This window comes from Tauraco erythrolophus, chromosome 23 (assembly GCF_009769465.1).
Source record: "Tauraco erythrolophus isolate bTauEry1 chromosome 23, bTauEry1.pri, whole genome shotgun sequence".
NCBI classification, from domain to species: Eukaryota; Metazoa; Chordata; class Aves; order Musophagiformes; family Musophagidae; genus Tauraco; species Tauraco erythrolophus.
The window spans coordinates 8,892,844-8,909,625 of NC_141487.1; the positions used below are offsets into that span (position 1 = coordinate 8,892,844).

Genomic DNA, 16,782 nt, shown 5'->3' on the forward strand with positions numbered 1-16,782 from the left:
ATTTGGAGCCTTTTTTGTCCCAAATCTGTATTTTTTAGGTAAAGAGCACCCTTTGGTTTTGTGTTCAGCAGGGCTCGAGGTCTCGCCTTGCCCACCGAGGCACGTTAGTGGAAGCTGATCTGGTCTGTCCCGGCGCAATGCGCCGGAGCGCGGTCGGAGTTTGCCGGTCGATGGAGGGGACCTGCAGGAAATCCGATGTTCCTCTCCGTTTCTGCGGGAGTCGAGAGCAGGGCGGCATCTCCGCGGGGACGCTCGTCAGCATCTTCAAACCGTGTGACTGTGTGAATTACATAAAATAATTGAGGCTTTTACTATTACGCTGTAATTAATGGATCGTGGGTACGTGTATCTCACTGAATTTTGTTTTTTTATCCCAGCACACGTTCGCCTCTTCCAGGCTGTGGAAGAGAAGCCCGGTTGGCGGTACTGAAGCCGACAGCGACTGCGAGGCGACAGTTCACGTGTTTCTTTAAATCACAGGGTTTAGTCCAAGGTCATTTAAAGGAAAGAAGAAGAATAATAAAATAATTGTGCGATGATCTGTGGGTATTTTCCAGTAACTAAAGGTTGGGCATTGTTTAATATCGCTCTCTTTTACTGACTGTGCCTCGGCTTGGGACGTAAATGGAAGAGAAAATCTATCCTAATCCCATTAGGCGCCGGCTGATGCAAGGGCTGGCTTGGCTGGTACTCGCGGCCGACGGTACCGCTGAGCCGAGCGGTTCAGCAGCCGTTGCTAAGGGCGTTTGGGCGGAATTACGGCCTCGCTGTTCTGGAGACCCGCTGCATGTTTAAGTTCCCTGTTCTCCGGGTGTGCCTGGCAGGTGGAATCGCTGAGCAGACCTCGTTTGACTCCTGTGTCTGTTCACCACTGCCTGTTCACAGGGTTGGGGTTTTTTTTTCCTTCTCCATTTCATGTGTTTTAGAGAAAAATGATTTCTCACCTTAATCCGGTTTCTTTGTAACAGGTTTATCCTTGAAAGTAAAGCGTTTAAGTGTCCACTTGCCACTTTGTAGGAGTTTAGGAGTGCCAAGGGCTGGCCGTGTCGGGCTCTGGTCGGGCTGACCTGGAAGGAACGCCTGGGTTTAACTGAGCTGAGCCTTACAGATCCGCACAGCTTCATCGGCGATTTCCTTCCAGTAATAAACAATCTCCAGCAACTTCTCAAATTAAAATTTTAATGAAAAGTAAAGCAGAGTGGGCTGAAGACTTACATTGTGCTGGAAAAAGATGTATGAATGCGGTCTAAATGAGATTGTGTAAAGTAATCATCAATTATTAATTATCAGTGGAGAGCGTCTGAGTTTGCTGGGATGCAGGAAAGGGGCTGTTCAGCGGGGGTGCTATGGGGCACCTTTGGCTGGATAGATCATGCTCCCTGTTCCCCTGAAACCTCCCTGGAAGTGTTTAGACATAGGTGTAAAACCTGTTGTGGTGCAGGTTTAGATGATGTTGGCTACATGGCTACGTTTTTTTTATTTTTATTTTTTGTCTTGTGCACTCCTGCCTCTCTCTGTAAGTTTTCGTCGGGAACGTGCCCAAGCCTGGTTGAAGCTGGATTTTCTGCTGTGCCGAGGCGGCCGTGGGTTCCGCCCGGGGTGCATGCTGCCCTGGCACTGCCACCCAACGCCTTCGCAGTCAGATGACTTGATCGGTTGTCGGAGCTCGGGATTCCTAAATGTCATCCTATAATGTCTAATTAAGGCTGCAGTTTGAAGACATCGTGTACTTTAATTGAAAACTGTAAGAGTAATCTATTCCATTTTTTTTTCCGTTAAATTAATAGTGTGGACCTTTAGCAGATGGTTAGCGAGACGCTGTTATTAACGAGCACATCCCACCGCCCGCGATCCCACCGCCCGTCGCCGTGCGCGGCACGGGGAACCGAGGCGTACGTCTCCCCGACCCAGCGCGTGTTCCGCTCCGTGGCTTTATTCTCCTGCGGTGCCAATTAGTGGTCCCGGGGCTGCCGTTGCGCCTCTTTTCCAAGATTTAAACCCTGCAGAGGTGGTTTGTGCCGGGCGGAGGAGCCGGCAGCAGCCGGCGGGCTGCAGCTCATCTCCTGCTCTCTGGCAAAGCAAGGGAAGGTGAGAAACGCCTTGGGCCCCCAGAATCATGGTTTTTTCACCCATTAGGGTAACGGACTGAGTGGTCTGGCTTAAGCTATTTCGTGAGATTTTCACGGTGTAAATAAGTGTCTGCGCATGCACGGCGTTAACAGGGTGAGCTCTGTCCCACCGTCCCCGCGGCCGCGGGCGTCAACGCTGGGGCATGTTCACCGGCCCCAGGTTTTGGTAGCGAAATTTTTGTTCCCCCCTTTACGCTTCCTCTCTCCTTCTCCCCTCTCCTCTTGTTTTGCTGCTTCCCAGGGGGACAAGCGGCAGCGGCGGAGACTGAGGAAAGCCGGAATATTTATCGCGCTCTCCTACGCAGAGGCTCTAAAACGGCTTCTGCAAAATAAATCTCCTTTAAGACCTTTCTGGAGCGGGGTTTGGCTTATTGCTCCAGGAATAAAGAAAAGCCTTTTCTTCCCCAGGCGAGTAGCCGGGAGCACCAGCAGTGATGGCTCGGGAAGATGCCATGTCCTGGCAACGGGGGGTTTTCTGTCCGCCAGAAAATGGGCGGTTCAAACCCGTTGTTTGCTGGGGAAGCCACGGTGGTGGTGCCAGGGGCGAAGCAGAGCGTCCCCACGTAGGTGCCATCAGGGCATCCCCAGTGCGAGAGCATCGCTCTGCAGTGGAGGATGCTGGGAGGGAGGAGCGTCAGGGATGCAGGATCCACGTTTCCCAGCGGCCTCATCGTTGCGGAGGCGGAATTCACATGGGCTCTGCGGAGATGGAGTTTGAGTCCCAACGAGGCAGAGACCTCGTTACGGAGCAGATCTCCCCCCGTCGAGGAAACAGGGACTGAGGCTGGTTTTCCACGTGGGGGACATGGGTGTCGTGGGGGCTTTGTGCACGGCAGCCCCCGGTACTACCCCCCACCCTGGGGCCGGGAGCCCCTCGGCACAGCGGGGACTGAAAGGGATTCAATTAGTCGGCTGCAGGTACCGGCAATAAACCCTGGCTGCCATCTCATTAGGTAGAACGTTGGTTGGTGTGCCCTCACTCGATTAGAAAAATACATTTTAAATGCAGTTTTAGTTTATTTGTGTCTTCAGTTCTCTCGCGATGGAAGAGGCAGTGCAGTAATGGGAGAGCTTTCGGGTACTCCACATCAGATGCCAAACGAGGTGACGCCACACCGCATCTCCCTGCTGCGTTTTTGGGGACAATTGGAGTGAGTCCTGCCAAAGCGCGGCCGCTGCTGCGAGGCCGGGTGGGTTTTTCAAAGAAAATTCGTGGCACGCTTTGGGCAACCAAAGCCGGGCGAGTCCAGCCCGACGGCCTGCGCTGCCTTCTCGGCAAAACGCGGCACGGGGAAACCTCCGTCCTGTCGGCCGGTGAGGTTTGGGCTCAGCGTCAGAGGGTGCAGAGCAACGTTTTTGCTTTAGGAAGTTGCAGACAGGTAACGTGTCGAGTCCGGGGGGAAAGAAAAAAGCGCTGCCTGCGAAAGGAAATAAACCCCTTTGGTTTAAAAGGTTTTTCGTTGCTGACAGGTGTTTGCCGTCCCGCCGGCAGCGGCGTGCGTCTCTGCTGCTTACTCAAAAGCTGTGTTTGCTTTCCCTCGGCTCCGATTCCTGCCCGGCTCACCCCGCGACGTCCCTTTCGACGCCGTGGTGCTGTTTTGGGCCAGACCACCGGTCGGCTGAGGCGGTTTTCCATCTTTGTTCCAGGGATGCTGAGCACGGTGGTGCGAAGTCGCTCTGTGTGGCTTTCGCATCAGTTTGCACTTGTGATATTCAGAATATTAATGGCTTTGAGAGCGGGGACAGCTGGAAAATGAAAACGGCTCCATCCCAGCTGAGGCGATGCTACATAATCAAGAAGAATTTGTATTTTCATTTCAGAGTGGAAGGACGATAAGGAAGCTGTGGGCTGGAGTTTGTCTTTATAGCAGCGAGGACATGGAGATTTCCTAAGAGAATAAATGTGCTTGCTTAAGAGATTGCAACTTTATTAGCTCTGTGGTATAAATCCAGAGATGTGTACAAACTCTCCTGCTTTCTCTTAAAACATGCATATATTTCAAGCTTATTAATTTGGATGCGTATAATTCATACAAAGTAATAACTTGAAATTCAGACATTTCTTTTTTTTAAAAAAACTAATAATTTATTACCTTGAGACGAGAGGCAGCCTAAGCTGCCTGGCATGGGAATTCTCTTTGAGTTCCAGTTTCTCTTTTCCTTTCGAGAGGTCAGGTGGGAGTCACCGATGCCCTCGCAACGACGCAGAGATGACCCGGAGGCGGTCGAGCTGGGAGGGGAGCGCTGGGCCAGGCAGGGCATTCCATCCAAATTTCAGAGCTTTTTATAACTTTTCCTTTTTCTTCTGAATGATGCGTGTGTTCTGCTGCAAGTCCTTCAGCTCGGAGCAGAACCAAGTCTGCAGCCTTCCTGCGCCTGGGATGGCTCACGGGCCTCTCCGACACCGCTGCTGTGCCGGATCCCCTTTGGTCCGTTCCCCGCTCAGCGGCGATGTCCTCTCTTGTTCCTGTGCATGGCACAGCGCGGGTGGGACACGCGGTGCTGGCTCTGCTGCCGCCGCTGCCCCTTGGTGCGGGCGCATGGCACAGCACCTGTTACAGCCGCTGGCGCTTCGATGCGGTTGAACTAATGATCTTAAACAGGGCAACGCTAAATGAGAATAAATGTTTGTTTATCCAAAATACTTCCAGCCCGAGCAATAAAATATAAATGAAACCGCAGAGTTGTATGACCAAGTTTAGGATAAAACAGGTCGGAGCCCTGCCACGCGTGTCCTTTCCTTCCCTCCGCTCGCTCTGTAACTGCCCGGCGGAGCTGAGGACGGGGCGCCGGGGTTCCAGAGCCGGGCTCTGTCCCGCCTGACCTTGCTGGTGCCATGCGGCCTTTTGTTTGTGATCTCGGGCAAGAAGCAGCCCAGAAGGGGTTTGGTAGGAGACAAAAGCAAACAATAGCCTCGCTCCAAAGACAGGATGAATGGGATGTAATTGAATTTTTTGGCAAAGACATTGATTTGACCCTGGAAGACACAGAGTGAATCGTTAGGGGAATTAACGCACATTAAAACGCAGGGTGTGTTTTTTTTTTTATCAGAGGGCTTTTATTGTGCCTATAGTGGGTTTTTTTTAGTATTTTATGACTTTTTGTCTTCTAGCGATGAATCTATTTGTTTCCCCTGCAGAGCGTCGGCATGACGAAGGGGTGCGTGGCGCATGCCCCGCGCGGCTGACGAGCACCCGCCCTTGGTCAGCAGCCCCAAAGTGCAAACGGGCGCTTTCGGGCAGTGCCCCTTCCGCACCCCTGATGCAACACCAGCGTTGGCCTCACCGCTGCCTTCCAGGCCTTTCAGGTTTATTTTTTTCCAATCTGTGTATGGCAAAAACTTTATAGGAATGAATTCCTTGCAAGAAGCTGGGTGTGAGGTGGTGTTTGGGAGGAAAACTTCCAAACTTGGGCTGCGTGGGGCAGGTTTTGGCAGCAGATTTTTGGGGTGCTGGCCACTCCCAGCTGTGGCTTGTACGCTGCCTGCGGCTCATGAAATCCTCATCCTCGTGTTTGGCATCTCACAGGTGGTGCTTTCCTCACCACGCTGATGGATCAGGGAAAAAAAAGCCTTTTTTATGACTCGAGGTGCTTGGGCTCGCCCTGGCTTCGCTTGGCGGAGTGGCTTGGCTGTGGATCCGTGCGTGCCACCTGTGTCCTCTCCTTCCACAAAAAGCGGCTCCTTTCGAAGCTGCTGCCTCCAGCTTCAGATCAGCCACTGCCACACGTGTGGTGCCACGCGGCTGCTGAGCGCTGCCAGCCCCGGTTCTGCAGTTTGCCGGGACTTTCCTGGGCGGCGGACGCAAAGGCACAGAGTTGCAGAAAGCAGATGATGTGAAGGATGGGATGTCAAGGGGGTGGTTTTCCGCTGGCAGCAGAGGAGCCTTCACCAGTGCATCCTCCCCACCCCAGTCTGGTGCACCCCATCCCCAGGACGGGCTCCATCCATCCAGGCTGCAGGTGCCAGCCCAAGGCATCTCGCTGCTGAGCTCCTCTGCTCCATGTGCCGGGTGCGGCAGCTCTTCCATCTCTCTCCTTTACAAAATGAGGATTTTTCTTTGTGGCACCGGTTCAGGGTTTGCCCCGGTGCCCAGGATGTGCCTTTCACCAAAAACTCACCTTTTTGCCTGGCTTTGTGTCCGTGTGCGTGAGCACTGGCTGCGAGCATCCCTGAGCATCTCCAGGGTGTCTGTTTGTCGCGGTTCTGCTCCGGTTCGAGGTGGCAGACGAGGGATTGTTCTCCCGATGGCGCTTATGGCGCGACAGAAGTTGGTGCAGAGGTGTCAGACTCTGCGTGCCCAGTTTCGGCTCCTCCTGTACCGGTGGCTGCGTGAACCGGATCAAGGAGCCAACATGTGATAGCTCGTCATGCTGGTGATGCCGAGACGTCACGGTGAGGGACGTGGTGCTCTGGGCGATGGGGCTGCGGGCAGCACGGGCAGCGTGAGTAGCCGGGGCTACAGGCAGGGGAGCAGATGATGCAGAAGGGCTTTTTGAGGGCTTTTTGGCTTTTTTTGCCCCGTTTGCTCGCCAGTTCTTGTAATTCTGAGTACTCGGGGCACGGAAGGCAGCGTGCAGGATTGGCTGTCCCCGTGCTGTATGTGTTAATTTATAGCACTGCTGTGAGCCAGATTTTCCTTGTTATCCAAGGTATTTCCTCTGGAGGAGGGAAATCAGGCGGTAATGTATCATTAAGCAGAAAGCCTGGGGGAGCCCCTATCCGAGTTGATACGGATCCTTCTTTTATCCTGTTAGAGGAATTGAATTACACTTTTGGAGTTGTCTGAAGATCCGACTCGGAGCCTGGCTGGAGCTCTGGCGTTCCATACTACCACAGCAGGCGCGGGAGCTGCCGGGACGCCTCGGGAATACGCGCCTGCGTGACAGCGAGTCGCCTGCGTCACATGTCCGCGGCGTCGATCCGCAGCTTGTTCTTCGGTCTGCACGAGTTCGCTGAGCAGGCCTGGGCCAGCGGCGTGGCAACTGGCGTTCTGCCTCCGAACAGGAGCCTCTCGTGGCCACGGCTCCTCCCGTCGACAAGGGTTTGGGGGTGAAGATTTCGAGGGTGCAGGGTATAGGCTGGCGAGGAGTAAAGTGCGTAAGGCCGACGTTCGTTTACCTGAAATACTTTGGTTTTCTGTGCCACTAAAGTTATAAGTGGCTTTGTTCTCCTTAGGCGGGTTGATTTTTAGTAGGAATAGGCAAAATCCCATGCTAATGCGAAAACCCCCCAAACCTGCCGATTTTTCCAGGATTTTGAGGGTGAATCAGCCGAATCCGTCTCTGCGTCAAAGGGATTTGTTTCTGTAGGTGCCTGCTGGTGCAGAACGTCTGCCGTGAGCGTCCGAGAACTGGGCCGTTAGGATGTACGGAGAGCTCCCTCTTCGGCATCACCGGTGCCTGTTCCGCGGCGTCTCCAGCGCCCGTCTCGCTGTGACGTGTGCGACGGCGCGGGTTTGTAACGCAGCGAGTCAAGGACGTAGCGCGGGACGGGTTGGGAATAAAGTCCTGCAGACTGCAGCATGTTTGGTGGAAATACTGTACTGACTTTGAAAGATCTTGTTTCATGTTTTCCGAAGAATTTTAGTTGCAGAGTATTTCTCTTTCTAATATATATTCATAAAATCCGCAGTTGGCTCCTTCACCTCGCGCCACGTGTCGAAGCCGTGAGTTGACGCTGCGCCGGTGGCCCTCGCGGGGGGCGACGGGCCGTGCCTCTTCCGAGCCCGATGGAAACCCGAGCCCGGGCGGTTCCGGCCGTGCGGCGTCGGAATTTTAGCACTTACGTCTGATTCGCTGCGGCCGCTGAAAAAGCGCGAGGCTCGGCGCGTTCTCTGGGAAGGTCGGGAGCGTAGGTGCTGTGCCAGCGACCGGCGTCCTGCCGGAGGGCTGCGCGGCTGCTTTCGGTGCTGAATTTTCCGCGGCGATTAGTCAGACATGAAAAAGAGGAGCTTTCGGAGCTCCGCGTCGCCGCTCCTCCTCCCGGCTCCCGTGGAAGCAGCGCTGCTGCCATCGCCTGCTGCCGCGGGCGTCGTTCAGAAAGGCCGAGTCGGGCTCGGGAAGGGAGGGGTGCGGCGGTGGATTCTGGGAGAATTTATTTGCAGTGTAAACATGTTGGTTAGGAGTCATTAATATGACATTCACACAACTCTAATAAAGTACATAACACGGAGATCTGGCACCGCTGCAATACCCAGAGGACATTAAGTATGAGTCTTAAAACCAAGAGTATTGGAAACAAGATATTTTTACGTCTCTTTTGGGAGTAATATAATTGCGTTTTGTGGCTCTAGCAGATGCTTGGGCCAGCTGGTTGGAGACCATTGTGGATTTTTTTAGCTTTGGTACCATACAACTACAACCCTTACATAGAACTATCTTTTGAAAAAAAGGAAAGTAAAAAATCATCTCCCGGTCGAAAGACCACTTTCTCGTCCGTGCGGTTCTTCCATGATGGCGCAGCCCGTAGGTGCTGCTGCTGCAACGGCTCTGGAGATGAAACCGCACGATGTTTTGGGGTCTAATTTGAGGCAATTGAACATTCAAGGCAGCTTCATGGACCCTTCTGCATAGCTTTTGCTGTTGTGGGTCTCTTTGAGAAGGGAGGCTCCAGACCCGGCTGGGAGGTGATTTTTGGAAGAAAACTGTCAAAAAACTACATATGTCTTCATGAGTGGGGGAAAAAACTTGTTTCCAGCATCCTGTGGACTGCACCCTGAGGGGTCTGTGGTCATCTGTAGGTGTTGGGATGTTGCTGGTGTGGCGACAGCAGCCGGTGTGGTGAGGAACGGTCACTGGTCCTGCGTCTCCTCCGGCGCGGATCGTCCCGGTCTCTCCCGTGCTGCCAAGGACGCTCCGCCTGTCTGCGGTGTGGTCGCTCCACAACCGCTCCGGCATTGTACCGAGGAAATGGATGGGTGGCCCTCCTATGTTCGTCAGGCGTACGCACAAGTGCTGTCGTGAATTATCTCGCCGGCGCCGATAATTTCCCGCGAACAAATCGGTTCTGATCTGGAAGTAATCGCCCGTATCATTCCTGCAAGTGGGAGCAATGACTTATGTTGATGTCACCCGCTGGCTTTTTATGGCAACGATTAATAATTCAGTAATTCTCTCTGCAGTGATGCTGATCTATGTATAAATATTTAATTTAGCTTCCTGTGTCCGTGTTGTCGCTGCCCTCCCCTTTGCCTCCTGACGTAACGCCGGGCTCTTGGCAGCGCCGTGACCACCAAAGTTACCAGTAAAACGTCCGTGCTGGAAGACGCTAACGCCTTTCCTCGTTTGCATCTCTTCGTTAGGTTGTCGCAGTCTGGCTTCGGTGGCGTGAACACGGACGTTGAGCGAGCGCGCCGGGTCAGCCAGAACCTGCTTTAAGCCGCGGACCTAACCCGGGGCTGGCGGCTCCTTGTCTCTGTTGTAGAACTTCTCTGTTATAAAAGTTGCTGCTCTCTAACACAGCCATGCAAATAACTCTTTTTTCTTTCTGCGTTTCTCTTGCAGGAAATCGCAGCTTATTTAATAACGTTTGAAAAGCACGAAGAATGGCTAACAACTTCCCCTAAAACAAGGTAACGTTGCTCACGCTTCAGCACATTGACTCGTTCTCGCCCATGACTCGGCTCGCTAATCAATGTGTTGGCCACCGAGCGAAAACTCCCAGCCGTGCCTGATGGCTTGTGACACCCGACTCCCATTAATTGCCTTAATGAGCATTTTATTGAATGAAATCCGATTGATTGAAAATGGAACAGCTGCAGTCTTGACAGGTTAAAGTTTTAACCCGATTGCTCAGGATTTAATTGTATCCCGTCAGACGAGCGGGTTTGGAAGCCGCCGAGCGAGGTCGCAGGCTGTTTGTCGTGCCGGGGCTCCCTGCAGCCTCCAGCTTTCAGTAACTAAAAAGGCGAAAGCCCTGCCCTGTGCGGCGCCTGTCCCACATGCCGGCGCGGGGAGGGTTTGCGTTGGGTGTGTTTCTTGCTGGGGTTAAGTGTTTGGTGGCGAGGAGATCCCAAAAAGCCGCATTAACAGACATGTTTGCAGTTGATTATTCAGTAAATGTCGTGTCTTCTTCACGCTGCTGTAAATGTTTAACTCCGCCGCTCCCCTGGGAACCGATATGCGAAGTTTCGGCTGCGGATGTTTTCCTGCCGTTCCTGCCGTGTTCAGGCTCCCAAAGTTTCCGTACGTCTTGCTAACGCAAAACCCGATTCTCCCTTTCTGATGTTGTGGGCTCTTTTCTTTTTTTCTTTTTCCCGATCCACCTCTCTCCTGTTGAAAAGGGCGGGTTTAGTGGAGGCAGCGGGCAGGACCGTGCCCCATCGCCATCCGCTGCAGAGACCCGGTGCCAGAGGTGTCCGGAGCAGCTTGTTGCTGGGTTTGGCATCGCCTCCCTCTGTAATTAGCAGGGGCAGAAATTATAGTGAGACACAAGGACCAGGATTGACCCTAACGAACAGCACGGATTAGTTCCCCGGGTGTTTCAGAGCTCCCAGCCGAGGAGAGGACGGAGGTGGAGGAGGGCAGCGCAGCAGCAGTTGGGGCAGAGGGGACCTACTTTCCATGAAATACGGGGAAACAAGAGCTGTGCAATTTTAGGATTTATTTCTCACCCCCTGCCAGTCACTTCTGTAGTTTTTGTGGCATCTTTAAGTCGTGCATTTGCTTGTCGTGTTAAAGTATGTCTGTAACACCTGGAACGGGAGACGTTTGAAACCCGGTGCTTTCTCAGAGGGTTCTCCAAGACCCAGAGCTGCCGTGGTGGCTGAGGGGCCCTTAGATGGCCCTTTCCCTCTGGCGGCAGCTGAGTCTCACCTCGGCGAGCACGTCAGGGCTTTGTTTCACTCCCCTTCTTGGCTGCAGGACAGCAGGTAACACGGTAACGTTAGAGAAGGCTTTTTTCTGACCCAGCAATCCGAGTTTCAGAATTAACGCAAAATAATTTCTTGCTGAATCTTTGCCAGATAAGCCTGTTGAGTGGTTAGAAAACATTAACTGGCCTGGGTATATGTGGCGTCGTTGAAGATACAATACACTATAAATGTTTTTGTAGCTGAATCTTACGATTTTAAGAGTTTGATTTTTCTAAAAGCAATGTATAAAAATAATTTCTGTTGAATATTAGAGTACCTTCCTCCTGTGTGTTTACACTTGAAAGAAATAATGTCCCAGGAGAAGGAAAGTTGTGATGGCTGTTAAAGGACCTTCTTAAATTGTTGAGTTAGTTTTTCTTTCTTTCTTTTTTTTTTTTAATACAAAAATTAATTGGAAGAGTTAAATGCCGGGTTCGTACAATCCGGGCTATCGGTATTACAGAATTAATGACATCGATCTGTTGCTGAACTGGAACACTCCCCGTGCTTTGTTTGCTGCTGTGAGCGCTGCTAATTTCATCTCAGAAAATTAATCATAGAATCTCTGAATACCAGGTTGGAAGGAACCTCAAGGATCATCTGGTCCAGCCTTTCTTGGCAAAAGCACGGTCTAGACAAGATGGCCCAGCACCCTGTCCAGCTGAATCTTAAAAGGGTCCAATGTTGAGGAATCCACCACTTCCCTGGAGAGATTAATGTAATGACTGATTGTTCTTATGGTGAAAAATTTTCCTCTTATGTCCAGTTGGAATCTCCCCAGGACTAACTTGTACCCAGGACCCCTTGTCTTTTCCCTTTTTTCTTTGTAGCCACCTTTTAAGTACTGGAAGATGGTGATAAGGTCTCCCTTAAACCACCTTTTCTCAAGGCAGAATAAACCCAGGTCTCTTAGCCTTTCCCCATATGACAGGCTTCCCAGTCCTTGGATCATCTTTGTGGCCCTTCTCTGGATCCTCTCCAGCCTGTCCACATCTTTTCTATGTAGTGGGGACCAAACCTGAGCACAGCGTTCCAGATGTGGCCTGACAAGCACAGAGTAGAGTGGGATAATGACTTCCCTATCTCTGCTGGTGATGCCCTCGTTGATGCAAGCCAGGATCCCGTTGGCTTTCTTTGCTGCAGCGGCACGCTGTTCGCTCGCGTTGAGCAGCCGGTCAGCCAGTTCCCCGCCCACCGCACAGACCGCTCGTCTGGACCGTAACGCACCAGTTTCTCTAGGAGGAGACTGTGGGAAACCGTATCGAAAGCCTTGGAGAAATCCAGGTAGACAATGTCCACCGCTCACCCCACATCAGCCGAGCAGGTTACTTTTTCATAGAAGGCAATCAGGTTTGTCAAGCACGATTTGCCCTCGGTGAATCCATGCTGGCCTTTCCCAATGACGAGCTTCGTTTGCCTTGTGATGTTGGTGACTAAATCAACAGGGGACCAGTGTTTTCCTTCTGTTTCTGCTGCTTGTCTACGTACCTGAAGAGCCCTTTCTTGGAGTTTTTTATGTCTGTGGCCAATTTCAATTCGAGCTGAGCTTTTGCTTTTCTGACTGCGTCTCTGCGCGTCCTGGCAACGCCCACGTAGTTCTCAATGGGTATTTGTCCGCTTTTCCATCGCTGGCACCCTTCTCTTTCGGTTTTGAGCAGACTCAGAAGCTCTCAGTTAAGCCACAGGGGCAATAAAAATGAACGGCACCGCTGACACGTGTGGAGTTGTCTTAATGAGGTGATGTACGGTGTGATTGGCGGAAGCGCTGGTGGATGGATCGCTGCAGTGGACGCTGAGAGCGGTTGGACATCACGCTTCGGGAGCTGGCGGTTGTCGGAGCTGTTGGCTGGTGGTAGATACTGGTGACAGGGTTTCATTGCGATCCAGTTCAGCTTGTGGCCAGGGGAGCTGCGCAGAGCTGGCGCAGTGTGGTGCGACCTGCTGGGCCATGGGTTTTAGAGATTATCAGCCTCCTAAGGTGGCAAAAAGGTGGAAGAGTTTGTTTCGAGCCATGCCTGACGTTTCTGAATGTCTTCATCTCTTTCTCATGAAGAAATTCCCGTGTTTCTGGTGCCGTACTGGTCAGATGCTGCTTTGGTCACAGATGGAGGAGGAGCCCTCTTACGATACCATTGTGTTGGCATTAGAGGAGCTATGAGAAAGCTTTTAAAGGTCTCTAAAATTGCCTTTTTTTTTAAACTTCTGTGTTGAATGACCCTAGTTGATAAAATGCATTAGACACTAGAATGTTATTACAACAGTCTTTTGAGCGCTCCAGTTTATCAACATAAATTAACAAGTACACCTTGCAAGGCATCGACCTTGATGTTTCCTTGAAATGGTGTTTGGTTACTTGATAACGTGCCAGATAATCCGCAACGGGTGTTGCAGTCCGCAGGGCGAGCGGGGGAAGCTCTCCGCTAATGCAGCAGGGCTGAAGTCTCTGACATTTCCAAGTTTAAATGCAAATCATGACGACAAAAAAAAAATCACTTGACATTTGTATACGAAGTAGAACTTAATTGTTATTTACATTGGAATTTCAATGACAAAGCCGACTTTCTTAGTCCAAAATCGTTCCGACGGATGAAGATACTTTGCTTATCTGTTTCCAAGTGCCTTCTGTAATTATAATTTTCAGAGTATTTTGAAAATACGCTTGAGCACCCAGCGTAGCTTCACTGGTGTTTCACACGTGAGGCTCAGGCAATCGCAAAGACTTGGCTGTGCCCAGAAGCTGCAAGGTCAGTTTTCCAGCTGGGAATGCAATTGGGATGTGTTTGTTCACGGCACCCAAACGCACTCAGATCTCGTGCCCTGAAAAAGGAGTTTACTGCAGGACTGGGCGTTCCGTTGTTGGTTATTGAGGATGAAGCCGTATTTTCCCTTCCGATGGGTGGTCACTGTCTCCGCGATCCCCATGCGGGAACGCTTCCCTGCCCCTTACTGCCCTGCATGTACGTTTCTGCTGCACGTACAGCAAAACCCGGGATTTTTGGGGCGGGCGTGCAGCAAGTGCCAGGTGCTTGTTTTATTCCTCGCAAAGCCCCGAAGATAAACGCTTCTCGGGAAATGTTTCAGGAAGGTGACACCGTGGTGAGCCGTCACTCGTACCGGTACGTGAAGTGGCTGGGGGAATTCCCAGATGTGGGTTTTTCAGCCCGGAAAGAGCCCAAGCGCTGTTTTTTAGGCAGTGACACTTGGCAGTGATTAATATTCCTGCAACTAAGGAAAGTTGGGCGGCCGCCGGCTCCTACGAATCGATAGCGATTTACATACGCCGTCAGTATCCATTTGGGGTAATTCCATTCTACTTGCGCTGCCTTCTGGGTTATTTTTAGCATTTTAATTCCTCTCTCCTGGCTTCAAGAGAACAAGCGTCGCGTTTGGAACAGGCAGGGACAGTCGGCAGGGCGGCCTTTCCCGCTGATAGATCCCAGCCTGATAAGCGATGGAGTTGTTGGGACTCGGTCTGTAACAGCGGCCGAGCTCCGTTCGCGGGTCCGGGTGGGAGCGGGAAGGGCTCGTCCCGCACGGCGGAGCTCTCCCTTCAGGGGGCTGCGGAGGGGCGATGCGTCGCAGCCCCCCCGGTGGGCCCTCATGGCAGGAGGCCAGACCCAGCTCAAGTCCTAAGGACACGCCAAGGTAGCAAAAAGTGGAGAAAAATGAGAGTAGCTCGGCTTTCTGCCTTGGAGAGGACCGTGTGTGTTCACCTCAGCTGTGCTGGTTGCGAAAACAGGAGATGCAGATTACATTAGGCCAGTTAGAAATCGCTCTTCCCGACTGAAAACCCGCTCACAACAACCGCCGTTCTCCTCTGATAGTTTCTGAGCAATTTTGGCTGGCCCCAGAGTTCTGAAAGTTCCTGAGAAATCCGATTTGTTATGTTAAACGCGGGCTGGTGCCCAGGCCGGAGCGGAGCGTACCAGTCCGCAATGCGATTTAGCGGGAGCGCGGCAGGAAAACCTGACGCAATTATCGTTCCAGCAGAACGCCTGGGGGGATGTAAAGCCGAGCAGAAAGGCGCCCGCCTGCCCTGCAGAGTGTCGCCGCGCGCGGCGAGCCCAGCTCTGTGCCGCGGCCGGCCTGGCCCTCCCTGCTGCCAGAGCCGGGGATGGGGTTGGCATCGGCCAACCCCTCTGACATAGGGGGGCATTGCTGGGGGACGCCGACCCTGCTCCGCACAGAGAGGCGGGATGAGTCCTGCCCCTGGAGCCCGGCTGCCTCCGCATCCCGCTGCCCATCGCCCAAGGAGCGGAGCACGCCCCGTTCCTCACCAGTCCGGCGGTCCAGCTTAATGAACGTATTTTATCTTGGATACCTTTATCAGGGGCTTCTTAAAGATAAGTTAGGCTCTTGTAGTGTGTTAATTTTGTATTAAATAATTAATAGTAAAATTAATTGAATTACTCAATTTTCAGGTAAAAAAAATAGGGTAATAAATATTCATAACTTATCTTATTAAGGGAATTTCCATTTCCTGCGTCATTAAAGTGAGATTAACTAAGGTTGGGTTTAAATGAAGACTGAAAACAGTTGTGGTTTGGAATTAACTTACTGCATTAGGTCATCACCTTGCGCGGCAGCTCGCCAAGCCGGCGCGCTCTGTCCTGCTGTGTTGGGTGGGTGCCGCTGCCGGGATGTCCTGGCACTTGGGGAACGAGCTGGAGGCCTCGTGTTGAGGAGAAGCTCATGCGAGCTGGAGGTTGAGAAAAGGCAACGGCCCAGAGCTTGTCATTGATGGCAAAAGTTCCGTCCGTCTCCTCCTGCTTGTTGAAAATAAAAACATTCTCACAACCTTGTTTAGACTCTCAAGGCACGTAGTAAAGGGCCTCGCTTTCTCACGTGCTCGTCCCCTCCACAGAATCCAGGACCATCAGCCTCACCAGTGCTGAAACGGCGGCTTTTCTGCTTGTGCTGCTGGAAACTCTTGTTTACGTGGTTGGGGTCTCGTATGACCTATTTTTCCTTTGTCGGAGGCACCGTGTGTGCTGTCAGCTCTTCCTTGGGACGTTGCTTGACATAATCCCTGCTAAATGTGGCACATCTCTCTTTACACTTTACAGATTTCATGACTCTCAACGCTTTCTTGCTGCTCTCAGTATTTCCTCTTTTTTTTTTTTTCCCCCCGAAGAGGATAAACAGCACAGAGATGGTTTTAAGAGGCATCGATTCATATAGATTTTTAGCCGCCGTGGTCCACGGGTGTTGAGACGCCAATAATTAATTCCTTTAACAGCTCACCCCGTTCATTTTAATGTGACCCAACGGCAGAAGCGCTGGGACATCAGGTCATGCTGGCCCAGATCAGTTGATGGTCTTAAAGGATTTCGTGCAAACCCTTCCCATGACTGATCCAGCCTGGGCAGCAGGTGCAGCCTGGTGCTCCTGGAGAGCTGGTTTCCCTTCATATTATCCATTGGCTCAGGAGAGCCGCGTCACTGGAAGACAGCACCAGCCAACTTGGGCAACCCAGGTGAGATGTCCATATATCCACTACAGACGGGATTCGCCTGGCACGGATGCCAACACTTGGCTCCTCCAGCCTGCTGATCTCTCTGCAGCCACCACACGTGGGGACCAGGCTCCGACTTTGCCGCACATCAGCTGAATACAGTTTCAAAGATGTTGGCTCCGTAGCTGGTCCACGTGCACGGACGTCTTCTCCGGTCCCTGCTGCCCGGCTTTGTGGGGCATGGTGGTGCTGGGGTGCGAAGGCTCCTGCTCCTCTTCACGCAGAGTTGGGGGAGAGTCCTGCAGCGTCGCCCTTGGGAGAGGCAGAGAACCCTAGAAGACATGGA

General features: G+C 52.2%; 1 protein-coding gene across 2 annotated transcripts in view; it reads left to right on the forward strand.

Moving 5' to 3' along the window:
* The window catches only part of CAMTA1 (calmodulin binding transcription activator 1), a 278,929-nt gene that overhangs the window by 62,889 nt on the left and 199,258 nt on the right, over nt 1–16,782 (forward strand). For both annotated transcript variants that reach the window (XM_086625664.1, XM_086625663.1), the window contains one exon: nt 9,633–9,700. In XM_086625664.1, coding sequence (XP_086481790.1) covers nt 9,633–9,700 — 68 coding nt within the window. The remainder of the gene's footprint in view (nt 1–9,632; nt 9,701–16,782) is intronic.